The 13,863-nt window shown below is 44.4% G+C and overlaps 2 protein-coding genes across 2 annotated transcripts; one reads left to right on the top strand and one right to left on the bottom strand.

Annotated features, from left to right (window-relative positions):
• The first annotated feature begins 3,582 nt into the window (after positions 1 to 3,582).
• On the top strand, positions 3,583 to 9,406 carry LOC123446862 (protein HIRA). The gene is made up of 10 exons (XM_045123402.1): positions 3,583 to 4,106; positions 4,983 to 5,258; positions 5,393 to 5,644; positions 5,760 to 6,157; positions 6,240 to 7,236; positions 7,362 to 7,572; positions 7,674 to 7,908; positions 8,126 to 8,248; positions 8,391 to 8,508; positions 8,786 to 9,406. Exons 1-10 carry the CDS (start codon positions 3,999 to 4,001, stop codon positions 9,053 to 9,055), a joined length of 2,988 nt encoding a protein of 995 aa, XP_044979337.1. The 5' UTR covers positions 3,583 to 3,998; the 3' UTR covers positions 9,056 to 9,406.
• A 140-nt stretch (positions 9,407 to 9,546) lies between these two features.
• Positions 9,547 to 13,552, bottom strand: LOC123446863 (GDSL esterase/lipase At5g03610-like). Its single transcript, XM_045123403.1, has 4 exons — positions 13,161 to 13,552; positions 12,752 to 13,003; positions 10,318 to 10,598; positions 9,547 to 10,232 (listed from the first exon to the last, which is right to left on the bottom strand). The coding sequence occupies exons 1-4, from the start codon at positions 13,402 to 13,404 to the stop codon at positions 9,705 to 9,707; spliced, it is 1,305 nt and encodes a 434-aa protein (XP_044979338.1). The 5' UTR covers positions 13,405 to 13,552; the 3' UTR covers positions 9,547 to 9,704.
• Between the last annotated feature and the right edge of the window lie 311 nt (positions 13,553 to 13,863).

Raw genomic sequence — 13,863 nt, 5'->3', positions numbered from 1 at the left:
CCATTATTTTTATATTCGCTTTTTTCTTGCGTTACATTGGTTTCCCTTTTTTATCATACCTTTCTATTTTCCTTTCATTTTTTGTTTTATTTTTTCACTTTACTTTTCTATCCGAAATACCCTTGGTTTTTTGTTTTCATGATTGTTTTTAGAAAATATACAAACAGTTTCTCAAAACTGTATTTATTTTATTTTTTAACATTCAGGACCATTTCTATTTTTAGTTGTCACTATATTAAGTTAATAAGAAATATTTAAAATTGTATTTAAAATGAATTCACGATTTTAAAATTGTATTTAAAATGAATTCATGATTTTAAAATGGATGAAATCAAATGAATGCTAGCGCTAGTGTGCCTTCCTTGTGTTTTGTAACCTTCTTCTTTGTTCACTCGCTATTGTTGGTTGTGATTCTATTGCCATTCAAAATTAAATTAACAGTGACTATGCGTATAATTAAAATGAAATTACTTGCATCACGACTGGGTCTCTAAAACTAAAACACATGATTCACGATACTATCATAATACAATCCTTTCGAGTGTGCACATGTTGATGACTATGATGTGAGGAACCAAAGGACACTGCTTTGTGTCGAATGAGGAATCTTACTTACAAATTAAACATATTAATGTGCATCTTAGATCTGATAATAGTCAAGGAAAGTAAAATCTAGTGTAATGTCATACGGTTGGACATAAAACGACCAATAAACAATGAAATAAAATTGAAAATCATGCTAGCCTTTTTCTTCCTTCGATTATACCATCTCTATAAAGTAATATAAGACCTTTTAGGCTTGCTGAAAATCAGTCAAGAAAAGGGACATATGTGAACGGCATCTCCATACCGGGCTTGAAATGACATCTAAAAAAGAGCATCATCCTACATAGTACAAGCTTGCAATCCATCATCAACGGTCTAGATAGTGAGAGAAAAGGCACAACCTTCGGTGCCTACGTTGGTGGAATAGTGTGATTCGAAGCAAGCACAAATCCCAGCCTCCTTTGGGCCTCGCCCAATTTATCTTTTCTTGACCTAGCTCTGCACTGCCACAAGTGGGTTTTCTTCAGCTTTGTTCTCGGTTGTTTGCGGTTCTACATGGGTACGTTTATTCTACTGTTTTTTCTTTGGTTTCTTTACAAATTTATATTTGCTTTATTGTTGTGTTACATTGGGGTTTTCTTCTTTTATCATACCTTTCTATTTTCTTTCATGTATTCTTTTCTTTTTTCATTTTTATTTTCTAACCAAAATACCCTCGATTTTTTGTTTTCATCATTTGATTCACGATTTTTCTTAGAAAATATACGAACACATTCTAAAATTGTGTTTAAAAAATATATTTTATTTTTTATATTCATGATAAATTCTTAAATTTATGACTATTTCAAGTTAATACAAATAGTTTCTAAATTTATTAATATAATTTATAATCATTTTTTAAAGTAGAAATTTTCAAAAATAATGATAAAAATACCTCTAGAATATTTATGGTTATTTTTTAAGTCATGAACGTTTTGTAAATTTTGTGAACATTTTTCAAGTTCATGAGCAAAATTTGTTTTAATCCACAAAAATTTTAAATTTGTCAAAGTTTGTTTTTTTCTAAAGCCAACCTGGAGCGATAGTTTTTTTATGCGAGTAATTACTCGTTTTCTCGATAAGTGAAAATTAGCGAATAGTTTTTCTCATCAAGGTGTGGTTACTTGGCAGCATCGCGAGGTACCACCTCTTCATGATGCTCAAGTAACGTGTCCCCCTCGAGCTCCTCCGCTTCTTCATACTTTGTTGTGGCCTCTTCGGCCTTGCCGCCTTCTACCATGACCTTGTTTATTTAATTTGCATAGAGACCCGACCACCACCAGGGACCCATACGAACTACCCCCCCCCCCCCCGAGAGGCCACCGAATGTGTGAGAGAGAAGGGTTGAAGGAGGAAGTAAGATGGGGAATGAATACATGGAGGGCGGGCGGAGGGGGCACAAGGTTGGGAGGGTGAAGGAACGGATCTCTCCATAAAAATTGTCCCTTTGTTAAATATGCAAAATAGGGCAAGTTTGAAGCGAACACGAGACAAGTCGGTATCACCACTCGTGTGCAAAGACTACATGTGCATCGCGATACACAATTCACGTTTGTGACTAATCTCACTATGCTTCATTGAATAGGCACTGCTATCCATGATTTGTTTGACACCAAAGGTTGACATGCCAAATAGAGGCCACTAATTAGTGTCTACAAATTGTTTTTTTCATGCGTTGTAACATGGACATACATATTCTAGTGGTTTAAGATTGATCATGTATGACGTATGCCTTACACTCGTCGTATTCTATATTTTGGTAAGATTTAATTTGATATGAGTACATGTAAAGAAAGACGTGGAATTTGATTTAGTTGAGGTTTTGGTAAGATTTGATTTGGCTATAGGTAGAGAAACCCAAATAATTTTTTTGATTCAGTTGAGATTTTGGTAAGAATTGATTTTAATTGATTTCATTGAGTTAATGCGTGACATGGTTTTGGAAAGTACCGATTTTGTTTTGATTGTTTTAATTACTCTATTTAGATCAAACTTTTTTGTGTGACATCTGTTGAGCTTAATAGAAAACTAAAAGATAAGCAAAACTAATAGAAAAGTACAAGATAACCATCTTATGCGTTTGTTCAACTTTCCTTTATTAAACGCGTACACTGTTGCCATTCATACACATTCATTAATTTAATTAATCATGCAAAGAGTTAATTATATGTGTAATTAATTAGAATGCTTCAAATATGATTTTTTTTTCATGCAGAATCAATTTGGAAATTTATCTATTAATTCAATTAATTAATTAGGCAGATATTTAATTAGACCTGCATAATTAGAAAATAGGGATTTTTTCCAACCGTATTATCCCTCATAGTCTTTGCAGTCCACTTTTCTAACTATTCTTTTCACAAAAATGCCAAATGGAGACCGAGCTCCATGAAAGCCTTTATTTTAAAATATTAAAATTAGAAATTTTTAGTTTCATTTTTTGTAAATAAATACACATATATCTAGATACATAATGCACATGTGTGCAAATTTTCAGGTTGAAATACACTAAATTGTGAGCTACACAAAAAAGATAAATTTAACACATATACTGTTCATCTTTAAAGTTCATTTTTTTTGCGCAGCTCGCAATTCAAGGTATTTCATGTTGAAAATTTTCATACATATACTTTACATCCATGCATACATGTGTATTTATTTTCAGATTTAAAAAAAAATTATGATTTTTTTAAAATTAAAGGCCTTTATGGTGCTCGGTCTTCAAAATGCCCTACTCACCACCGTCCATAATATACCACTTCACATGTCATCACTCTTCAAATATCGTTTCATACCGTAGCAACCCACGTGTATTTACCTAATCGGTTATAAAACTTATATCTTGGCAATTTCATAAATTTTTTTCCAATATTTGGCAAGTGTCCAAATATTGGTGCCAAACCAGTGCCTCTGGTGGCCTCTAGAAGCTTCCAAGTCACACATTGCACAACACCTCCACAATGCACCCACCAACACAACACATGGGATGCTTGCAAACGAATGCAAAAGGCACAAAACGAAGCAGCACGAATCTCAAAGCAGCAGCTGGCCAAGTTTCTAAATTTGTAATTTTTTTGTTTCAATTCTTCGATTCGATTCGATTCAATTTTTTTGCCCTTTCTCACGAACGCTCCCGTTCGTCCCCACCTCCCTCGCCGCCGTCCTCCTCGCCGCCGCCGCCGCGGCGCCCTCCTTCTCGCCGCCGTATCCTGCTCCGGCCGCCTCCCCCTCCCCCATAAACCCCCTCCGCCCCCCGCCTCCGGCATCCCGGAGCCCCGGAGCCTCCCCTCCCCTCCGCCCGAGGGGGCCGTCCCGGAGCTAGGGTTTTCGGTTTCTAGGGTTTTGGCCATGGGCGCCTCGGCTTGACGAAGAAGCAGGGGCGGCGGCGGCAGGTAGAGAGAGGGGGCGCGGAGATGCTGACGGAGAAGCCCAGCTGGGTTCGCCATGACGGCCTGCAGATCTTCTCCATCGACATCCAGCCCAGCGGCCTCCGCTTCGCCACGGGGGGTGGCGACCAGAAGGTTGATTTTTTTCCCCTCTTGCTAATTTCTCCAGCGTGATTTGAGCTCTGAAGATTGTGAATTTCGGCCTGGCTGCGCCAAGCTCAGTTCTTTCTTCCGGCGGCGGATCGGCGTCGAGGTTCAGTGTAGATGGAGATAGTGCACATCAGTCAGTGTGATGTGGCGGTAGCCATTGCTCGTTTTATACTCCATTCTCTGCATTAGCTGCTTGCGAGGTTCAGTGTTGTCGTTTCGCCGGCTTAGGGGAGTAGTGCCGGGCTCGGTTCTTTCCAGCCATGGATTTTGGCGTTGAGATCGAGGTCAAGCGTAGATGGCAATAGTACAAATCAGTGTGTCATAGCGCCTATTGTTGCTCATGTACCTTTGCTCGTTTTACATTCCGTTCTCTGCATAAGCTTGTGAGGTTCAGTGTTGTCGTTTCCGGCTTACAGGAATCTGTGTGGTTGTGTGTCACAGTTGGTGCCGCTTCTTTGTTGTTGTCCTTGATTGAAGTTAGTTCTTTTTAGTAGTGTTAGGAACTTGTTATTCGGTGGCACTCTTCGGTCAATCTCGAAAAAATGTGGGGCTCAAGCCTACCGTGCTTATGATGGTAATTGAGCGTTTTTCCTTACTAATGGGAGGTAATTAATAGGAGTTACGGTTCATGATTTATTTGCCGAAATAGCCGATTATCAGTAAATTTTATTGGTAGGAAGTTTGTTTGACGATGCTGGTATACTGGCTGCATTCTGCATTGTGGATGTTGTTAACTTGTTGTCACGTCATACTGGAAGAATTTTGCATTGACTCTTGTACTTTTTTTCTTTCTATTTTATCTGAATTATTAGGTAACATGCCCTTTACTAATCTCCATCTGTTTGCCATATTTAAAAATAGGTTCGCATATGGAACATGAAATCTGTGAGCAAGGACAACCAAAATGATGATTCCAACCAAAGATTGCTGGCTACAATGCGTGACCATTTTGGGTCAGTAAACTGTGTGAGATGGGCCAAGCATGGACGCTATCTTGCTTCAGGATCAGACGATCAAGCTATCCTAATTCATGAAAGGAAAGCTGGTTCCGGTACATCTGAGTTTGGAAGTGGAGAGCCTGCAGATATAGAAAATTGGAAGGTCGTTATGACCTTAAGGGGGCATACTGCGGACGTGGTAATTATCTTCCAAACTTTCTGTCTGGCTATCTTTCTTTCCGATTTTTGGAAACACGATCAAAACTTTAATTGCTAACCGCGATCATTAGTATTTTCTATTAATCATGTATCTGTTTCTTATGCTGAAAGTAGGTAGATCTAAATTGGTCCCCTGATGACTCGACATTGGCTAGCGGCAGCTTGGACAATACTGTTCACATTTGGAGCATGACGAACGGTATTTGCACCGCCGTCTTGCGGGGGCATTCCAGTTTAGTTAAAGGAGTTACTTGGGATCCTATTGGATCTTTTATTGCAAGCCAGTCAGACGACAAGACTGTTATCATATGGCGTACGAGTGACTGGAGTCTTGCTCACAAGACCGAAGGCCATTGGTCAAAATCTGTATGTTATGTTTCATGCCATTTTGTTATCAATTTACTGTTTCTGTGTCTGACATGTCTTTTGTTTGCAGAGAAGTCTTTCTTACTGAAAAATGTTACTTTTCTGTGTTCTGCAGCTTGGGTCGACATTTTTTAGGCGGCTTGCTTGGTCGCCCTGTGGCCACTTCATAACCACAACTCATGGTTTCCAGAAACCCAGGCACTCGGCCCCTGTGCTTGAACGGGGCGAGTGGACTGCAACTTTTGACTTTCTGGGACATAACGCGCCTGTGGTGGTCGTGAAGTTTAATCACTCGATGTTCCGTAAGCATTTAGCTACTGGTCAAGACGCAAAGACGGCACCAGCTGGATGGGCCAATGGAGCATCAAAAACATCAGCAAAAGAATATCAACCATATAATGTTATTGCTATTGGAAGTCAAGACCGGACTATCACTGTTTGGACAACAGCAGGTGCCCGGCCATTGTTTGTTGCTAAGCATTTCTTCACTCAAAGTGTGGTTGATTTATCTTGGTAAGACACTTTAACCTTGTATTTGTAACAAAAAATATTGCCATTTGTGGCTAATGGTGGAACTGATCTTTCTCCCTGACAGGAGCCCTGATGGTTATTCACTTTTCGCCTGCTCTCTGGATGGATCGGTTGCGACCTTTCACTTTGAAGCAAAGGAGCTCGGATACAGGCTAAGTGATTCTGAACTGGATGAATTAAAAAGGAGTAGATATGGTGATGTCAGAGGGAGGCAATCAAATCTAGCTGAAAGCCCTGCGCAGTTGCTGCTAGAAGAAGCATCAGTGAAGCAATTGTCTACCAAGAAGGCGACACCTATCGTCCAACAATATCAAGCGCCCCCAAAAGTTCCTGCAGATGTACCTAACCCACCTCCTGTTGTGGAGAGTCAGAAAGCTCCTGAAACTCTACCTGAAGGCGAAAAGAAAACAGCAGGTCAAGCGGCTGATGACACCTCTAAAGTTACTCGGGTATCTAGTCCAGTAAAACAAAGGGAATACCGGCGTCCTGATGGTCGGAAAAGAATAATTCCAGAGGCTGTGGGATTTCCTTCTAACCAGGAAAACCTGTCCAACCGTCCCCAGAATCAAGCTGTTGATTTTTCATCCCTAGATCAGCGAATGCGCCCTGGAGAGAATGGAATAAGATCATCCTACAGTACCGGTAACTGTAACAATTGTGGAGTTAGGGAACGCTCTGGCATCACAGCAAGAGCTAACATTAGCGAAAGTCTTGTTATTCAAAAAGCATCAGCTGGTACTGGCAGGGATGGAAGGTTGAGTGTTGAACACACTGGTTCTGTAGTTCCAGGCTCACTTGCCTCCTCCTCTGAGCTCTCTATTTTTGTATTCAATAAGAAGGACAATGATGATTCTTTGCCAGTTTGCCTTGAAGCCAAGCCAGTAGAACGTTCTGCAGGCGATATGATTGGACTGGGTGGTTCCTTTTCAACAAAAGAAACCGAGATTAGATGTACAAAAGGAACAGAAACTCTTTGGTCAGATCGCATCTCTGGAAAAGTTACTGTCTTGGCTGGTAATGCAAACTTCTGGGCAGTTGGCTGTGAAGATGGCTGCCTGCAGGTAAAAATAACCCCCAGTAAAATATCTGATGTACTTTTTTTTGTTTCATTGATTTTGTGTGCTTTCAGTTTTTTGAAAAATGACAGCCCTAACCTACCCAATTAATTCTGTTCTGGTTTAATTAGGTTTACACAAAATGTGGGATGCGAGCAATGCCAGCGATGATGATGGGCTCCTCAGCTGTTTTTATAGATTGTGATGACTGCTGGAAATTGTTACTTGTAACAAGGAGAGGTTTAATGTACATATGGGATCTGAATAACAGGACCTGCATCTTGCAAGATTCTTTGGCTTCTCTGGTTACCTCTCCAGATGAGGCATCAACAAAAGATGCTGGTAAAATATTTACATCCAGTCCTCAGTTCACCTTGCTGCATCTCGATTAGTGTCTGATGCATGTCGTTTCTTGAAGTTGAACTTTGTTTGTTGCGTGACAGGTACAGTAAAGGTTATATCTGCCAAGTTCTCAAGATGTGGTTCGCCCTTGGTTGTCCTTGCCACCCGCCATGCTTTCCTCTATGACATGAGCATGAAGTGCTGGCTAAGGATTGCAGATGATTGTTTTCCAGCATCAAATTTTTCTAGCTCGTTTAGTTCTACTCAAGGTGGAGAGCTAGGAAAGTTGCAGATTGATATAGGAAAGTTCATGGCTAGAAAGCCAGTTTGGAGCAGGTATGCAAGTTCCTTTCGTTTATTTAGTCTTACCCTCCGTACAGAATTACTTGTCGCAGAAATGGATTAAAATGGATGTATCTAGAACTGAAATACGTTTAGATACAACTATTTCTCCGACAAGTAATTCCGGATGGAAAGAGTAGATGCTTGAAACTAGTGTCTATGATAAGCTGAGTTTGCTCTGAATGTACCCGTGTGGCTGCTTCCACCTCAGGGTTACGGACGATGGGGTGCAGACGCGGGCCCATCTTGAGACCCAGCTAGCAGCTTCGTTGGCTTTGAAATCTTCACAGGAATATCGCCAATGCCTCCTATCCTACATAAGGTTTTTGGCCAGGTTAGTCCATTATATTTTATTCAGCGCGTCTGTACAGATTCTGCTCTCTTGACTTTTAGCATTTTTTTTCCTGTAAAATTGGTTGAGAGATGTCTTCTTGGAGTAGTATCATCCTTTGCTGAAATGCTTGTTGTGCCTGCAGAGAGGCAGATGAATCTCGCCTACGTGAAGTCTGTGAGAGCTTTCTTGGCCCTCCCATGGGCATGGTTGGTGCTGTGTCTACTGATGCGAATAATCCATCATGGGATCCTGATGTTCTTGTAAGGCTCTTCCTCTGTTAGATTCCATAGCATAACTATCTATGTTTAGTTATTCCGTAGACTGGTAGTTTCTTTTAATTGCTATAGTTCATCCAGTCGCCGACACTAGCTTCACAGAAGGGAGATTACTTGAACCTCGCGATTATACTGAATTTCTAGATAAACTGAAGGGCGCAGAAACCCTGAATTTTTGGCATAAATAGTAATTGGATTCGATTTCAAGATGGTATCAATTGTGTTCTTCAATCTATAAACTTATTGGTGGCAACTTTTACAGGGAATGAAGAAACATAAACTTCTCAGGGAAGACATACTTCCTTCAATGGCGACCAACCGCAAAGTCCAGCGGCTGTTGAACGAGTTCATGGACCTGCTGTCAGAGTACGAAAGCGCCGCCGAGGAAAACATCGACAAAATGGACGTGATACCTCCAGCAGCAGATGCAAAGGTCGATAAAATGGACGTGACACCTCCAGCAGCAGATGCCAAGGTCGATAAAATGGACGTGACACCTCCCGCGACAGAAGCCAAGGACGCCGCCGCATAGCAAACAAACCCTTCCGGTCCGGTTTGCTAGTGATTTATTGACCCCTTGGTAAGCATAGAGAAAAGTGCATACACCATAGTGTCTATTTTGAGAACTTTCCCATGGTTGTTTTATTCTGCTTGTAGTTCCTAGTGCCCCCTGCCTGTCCGTCAAGGTGTGACCTCGGCGGAACGACTTTTAACCTGTTCGCTGTAACGTGAGTGTAACAACAGTAGAAAGAAAGCGAGGTCGCCTGATGATTCTGTAACAGTTTTATCCGTAGAAGGTCTTGCGGAACTTTTGGGGTCCATCGGTGCAATGCCGTTTCTTATTACGAGCAGGATGCACGGTGCATCCGCTTCCTTTTCCGAAGTGGAATGGTGTATTTTCTTCCCGCCCGTTCGTGAGAATTCATGCTTGGCTCCGTACCGCGTGCATCGATAATTTTACTCGTAGAAGAGAATGCAATATTTCAGCTGGAGAGTAAATGAAACTGGGTTTTGCACTGGGCCTTTGGAATCTGCTTCTTGTATTTCTGGAAGCTTTTGTTTCAGGTGTAGCAGAAACAGAAACAGGGGAGAACAATGGTGTTGGTTAGTAGTGCTTTCTGCTGGGTACTACTAATAGCTTCTGTCTATGACAAGTGCAAAACCATGGTGGCCATGTCTTGTCAGGTGGAGAGGAAGCTCTTGACGGCGGCCCTGAAGGTTCGGGCGACGGCGGCCCAGGCGGCCTGCGTCGGGTGCACGTCGTCCCAGTAGAAGAAGCGGCCGGGGTCGTCGCAGAGGGTGTACTGCCGCGTGCCGTTCTCGTCCTCCTCGCCGCAGTAGCCGTCGGGCCTGAAGCTCTCGCAGCACGGCCGCAGCGTGCTCGCGAACCTCTTGTCGCTTTTGTCATCGTTGTCGTCGTCGTTGAGGAGGAAGGCGGCGAAGGGGGTGTGGACGTCGAGGAGGAGGAATGTGCGGTTGTTGGGGTCGAGGGTGGCGAGGACCGACCGGAGTGCGGCGTTGTGCTGGGCGGCGCCGGCGTTGGCCAGCGGGTCGCAGCCGGTGTAGTTGAGCGGGCGGGTGAACACCGGCGTGCACCCCATGGGGTGCAGGTTGGTCACCACCACCCTCCGCATCCCCGCCTCGCCGCGCAGCCGCCGGAGCTGCTCCCGGAGCTCCCGCACCACCGTCGGGATGTACGCGATCGCCGCCTGCAGTAGGAGTCCGTCAGTCACGATTCATGCACGAATGGGTAGCTTTGACAGGCACGACGGCTGGTGCACGGTGACCACGTACGCTGGTGCCGTTGTCCTTGTCGGCGGCGGCGTAGGCGTAGTCGTTGCCGGAGACGACGACGAGCGCCGTCCGCCTGCCGATGCCGCCGCAGCCCGTCCGCTGCCGGCGGCGGTGCATGTCCTGGAAGAGGTCGATCTGTGCGCTGATGTTTCGCTGGAAGTTGCCGGTGTCGAGCACGCCGGCGCCGCCCACGGCGAAGTTCATGCCGCGGGCGAGCGCCTCCGGCGACGCCCGCCGCCGCGCCTTGTACGCCACCGGCGTCCGCATCCCCAGCGCCTTGGCTGCACGCACACGTGAAACAGTAAATCAGTGCGCAAACTTACTCGGTGGCACTTGATTAATTAACTACGTGGTGACTGACTGACTGACTGACTGATTAGTTGAGGAGCTTTTGTGCTGGAAAAGGGTAGGTGTCAGGGATTAGATTAGGAATATCTTGTTGCACCGACATGGGATGCTACGTACTAACTGCTGCAGTAGTGGTTGCAGATTCAGATTCGCTAGCTGGTTAATATCATAAAACTATAAGCAACGTGTATGGCGCACATGGTAGCACGTAGTCGGCAGTCAGTGTACGAGAAAGATCTGCACATGGTGCATATGCAGATTTCAGTGATGCTCATTCTGTAAAGTGATCTAAACGTTTTTTGTATTTCTTTACGAGGGAAGTGCAATACGAGTAGCAAATGATACCCCGGCTAGAAGAAACAGGGCATCAAAATTGCATGAGGAAATTTTACAATGCTAATTGGCACTTACTGCTAGTCATGTAGTACAAGAAAGGTGTAGCTAGTCAGCTAATTAGCAAATCTTTTGACGAAACAGATGTATTGGGAGGATTGAAATCCTTAGGCATTTTTTTTCCTACATTGGTTCTTTGGTTCATGGGATTTAATCTCGTAAGAATTTTTTCCTATGAAATCTTTTATACTACATTTCATAGAAAATCTAACATCCATCCTAACTTTTTCTTTGATTTTTCTGTGGCATCAAACACTCCTTGATAATCTTATATGGTTAAATGGACACGTCACTTCAATCCTGTACTTTTTATATTCCCGCGTTTTCGAAATCCCCCGAATCAAAGAGGCCCTTATGTGTAATTGCAGGAGTGGTATGATTCTGCAGCTGATAGTAATGTAGCTGAGTGTGATGCACCACCACCCTATGAAAGAGCCTACAGCTCTCAGCTGGTTTGCAAACAAAAACGTCGGTTAGATTCTGAAAGCTCCTGCCGGCGCTTCAGACAAGCTGCGTAGCATATCCGAACTGACCGGAGTGGCAGTGGGAATCCATGGATGTGTCATGCGTGCATGCTTAGCATTTTGATTGGAGACCACACAAGAGAAGAGAAAAGAAACATCAAACATGTACTAGTAACTTCCTTCCTCTGTAATTACTTGTCGTAGAAATAGATGAAAATTAATGCACTTAAAATTAAAATAAATCTAGATACATCCATTTATTCGACGGATAATTCTGAACGTAGATAGTGTACGCCATGGCCCAAGGGTAAAGGCAGGAGAGGCAAGCTTAGTCATGCATGTGCGAATGCACACTGATGAATTTAGTTCCATATACATGCATGTGTGTATGCATGGGTACACCGTACCGATGCATGTTACCAAAATGAAATGCTCCCTCTGTTTCTTTTTACTCCGCGTATAAGATTTGATCAAAATCAAACAACATAAAGTTTGACCAAATTTATATCAAAAAATATGATTATCTACTATATTAAAATTATATAGTATGAAAATACATCTCGTGGTGCATCTGATAATATTGATTTCATGTTGTGAATGTTGATAGTTTTTAATACAAAGTTAGTCAAACTTTACAAAGTTTGACTTTGACCAAACCTTATATGCAGACTAAAAAGAAACGGAGGGAGTATAAAGAAGGAGGAAAACTGGAGGAGGATTAGTAAGCTCCGATCAAATTTATATTTTAAGAAACACCAACATCTACAATGTTAAGGTTATATATGTAGTAAAACGAAAATCAATTCCATGATGCATCACATGATATTTATTTGGCATTATTATGGATATTATACGTTCGTCCACCCAACGATTTGAGCACGACGTGCCGGCGGCCTATGAATGAATGAATGCGTGAGCGAGCGAGCGAATTACTACTCATACATCCATCGACAGCTTCAATTCGTCCAACTATTGGACTGGGATGATGACCACCCAACGACCAACCGCATCATATATACATGTAGTATTTACTCCTGTCACTGCACCACACAGCTAGTAGGAGCTACCACACCACCGTACCGCCGCCATCCGCCGTGCCACGGCTTCTTCTCCGGCGAGGCCAGCGACCACTGCCACCTACCTACTACTGGTAACTAACGGTAGCTAGCAAAGGAGGAGGAGGAGGAGGAGGAGGAGCAGAGCGTGTGGTTGGTGGAGAGTGGACTTACCGACGAAGTCGGTGAGGACGCGGCCGTCGGAGAAGCGGCCGGCGGGGCGGCGGGGGAAGGTGTTGCCGTATGGGTCGTACCAGGCGTGGGTGAGCTCCCGCCCCAGGTTCCCCAGGTTGCCCGTGTCCGCGTACGAGTCGCCGAACACCCACAGCTGCTCCCGGTGACGATGCCGACGGCTCCCCCTCCCCCGCCGCTCGCCGCCCGCGTGGCAGCCGGCCGCCGTGGCCACCACCACCAGCGTCGCCAGGCCTTAATAATTGAGAAGTTCGTCAGAGAGACACACAGAGGGCCATGAATGAGTGGGCGGCCGGCAGAATTGAAGCGAGCCAGCGTGGTTAGCTGAGAGACCAATAAATAAGACATAGGCCCTCTGTCTGTATGGCTGCAAGATGGACTGGTTGCTTACAGAGAAGGAGGGCTCCGGCGGCGGCGGCCACCGACGGCGGGCGGCTCTTCCGGCGACGCTCCATGGGCGCCGTCGTCGATCGCGGTCGAGGTGTGTGTGGCCGGCCTCGGTTAACTTGTCTGGCGCCGTGTGTGTGAGCGATGGCGCCGTGTGTGTGAGCGATGGCGCGGTTTGTGGTGTGGGCCGGCCCGCCGGTGCGCTGGCGGTATTTATAGACGGCGTGCAGGGTGCAGCTGTAGGCCATCCATCTCCATCTCCATCTCCATGGCTGCGATGAGAATGGATGGAGACACGGCGGCAATCAGCGGACGACGCCATTATTCCATCCCTTCTGGAAACCGTAAAACGGTGCCCCCATGCATGCATCCATATCTGCCCGTATCCTGCACCTGCATGCATGGTCAACACGTAGCTAGCTGCATACATACAAATTACGTATTACGTGTAGAATCACTCTGGAGTGTGTACGTATATATATTGCAGATACCCTTTTTTTCTTTGGCTTTATACTACGTTTTCTTGTACACTCCTACGTAGGAGTACGTACATAGCCCGAATAATGGCCGCTGCTAGCTGCTCGGCAATGTCTGGTGTGGTCAGGACGTCAGGTTGTAGCATTAATAATCAGACGCTCGATGGGTCTGACCGGCCGATCTGGACGGCCAACCGCCACCGAAACGCCGTCGCCGTCGTGCCACCCAGC

This window comes from Hordeum vulgare, chromosome 4H, assembly GCF_904849725.1.
Source record: "Hordeum vulgare subsp. vulgare chromosome 4H, MorexV3_pseudomolecules_assembly, whole genome shotgun sequence".
NCBI classification, from domain to species: domain Eukaryota; kingdom Viridiplantae; phylum Streptophyta; class Magnoliopsida; order Poales; family Poaceae; genus Hordeum; species Hordeum vulgare.
The sequence above is the reverse complement of the archived record's forward strand: the minus strand, read 5'-3'. Positions and strand labels throughout refer to the sequence as shown.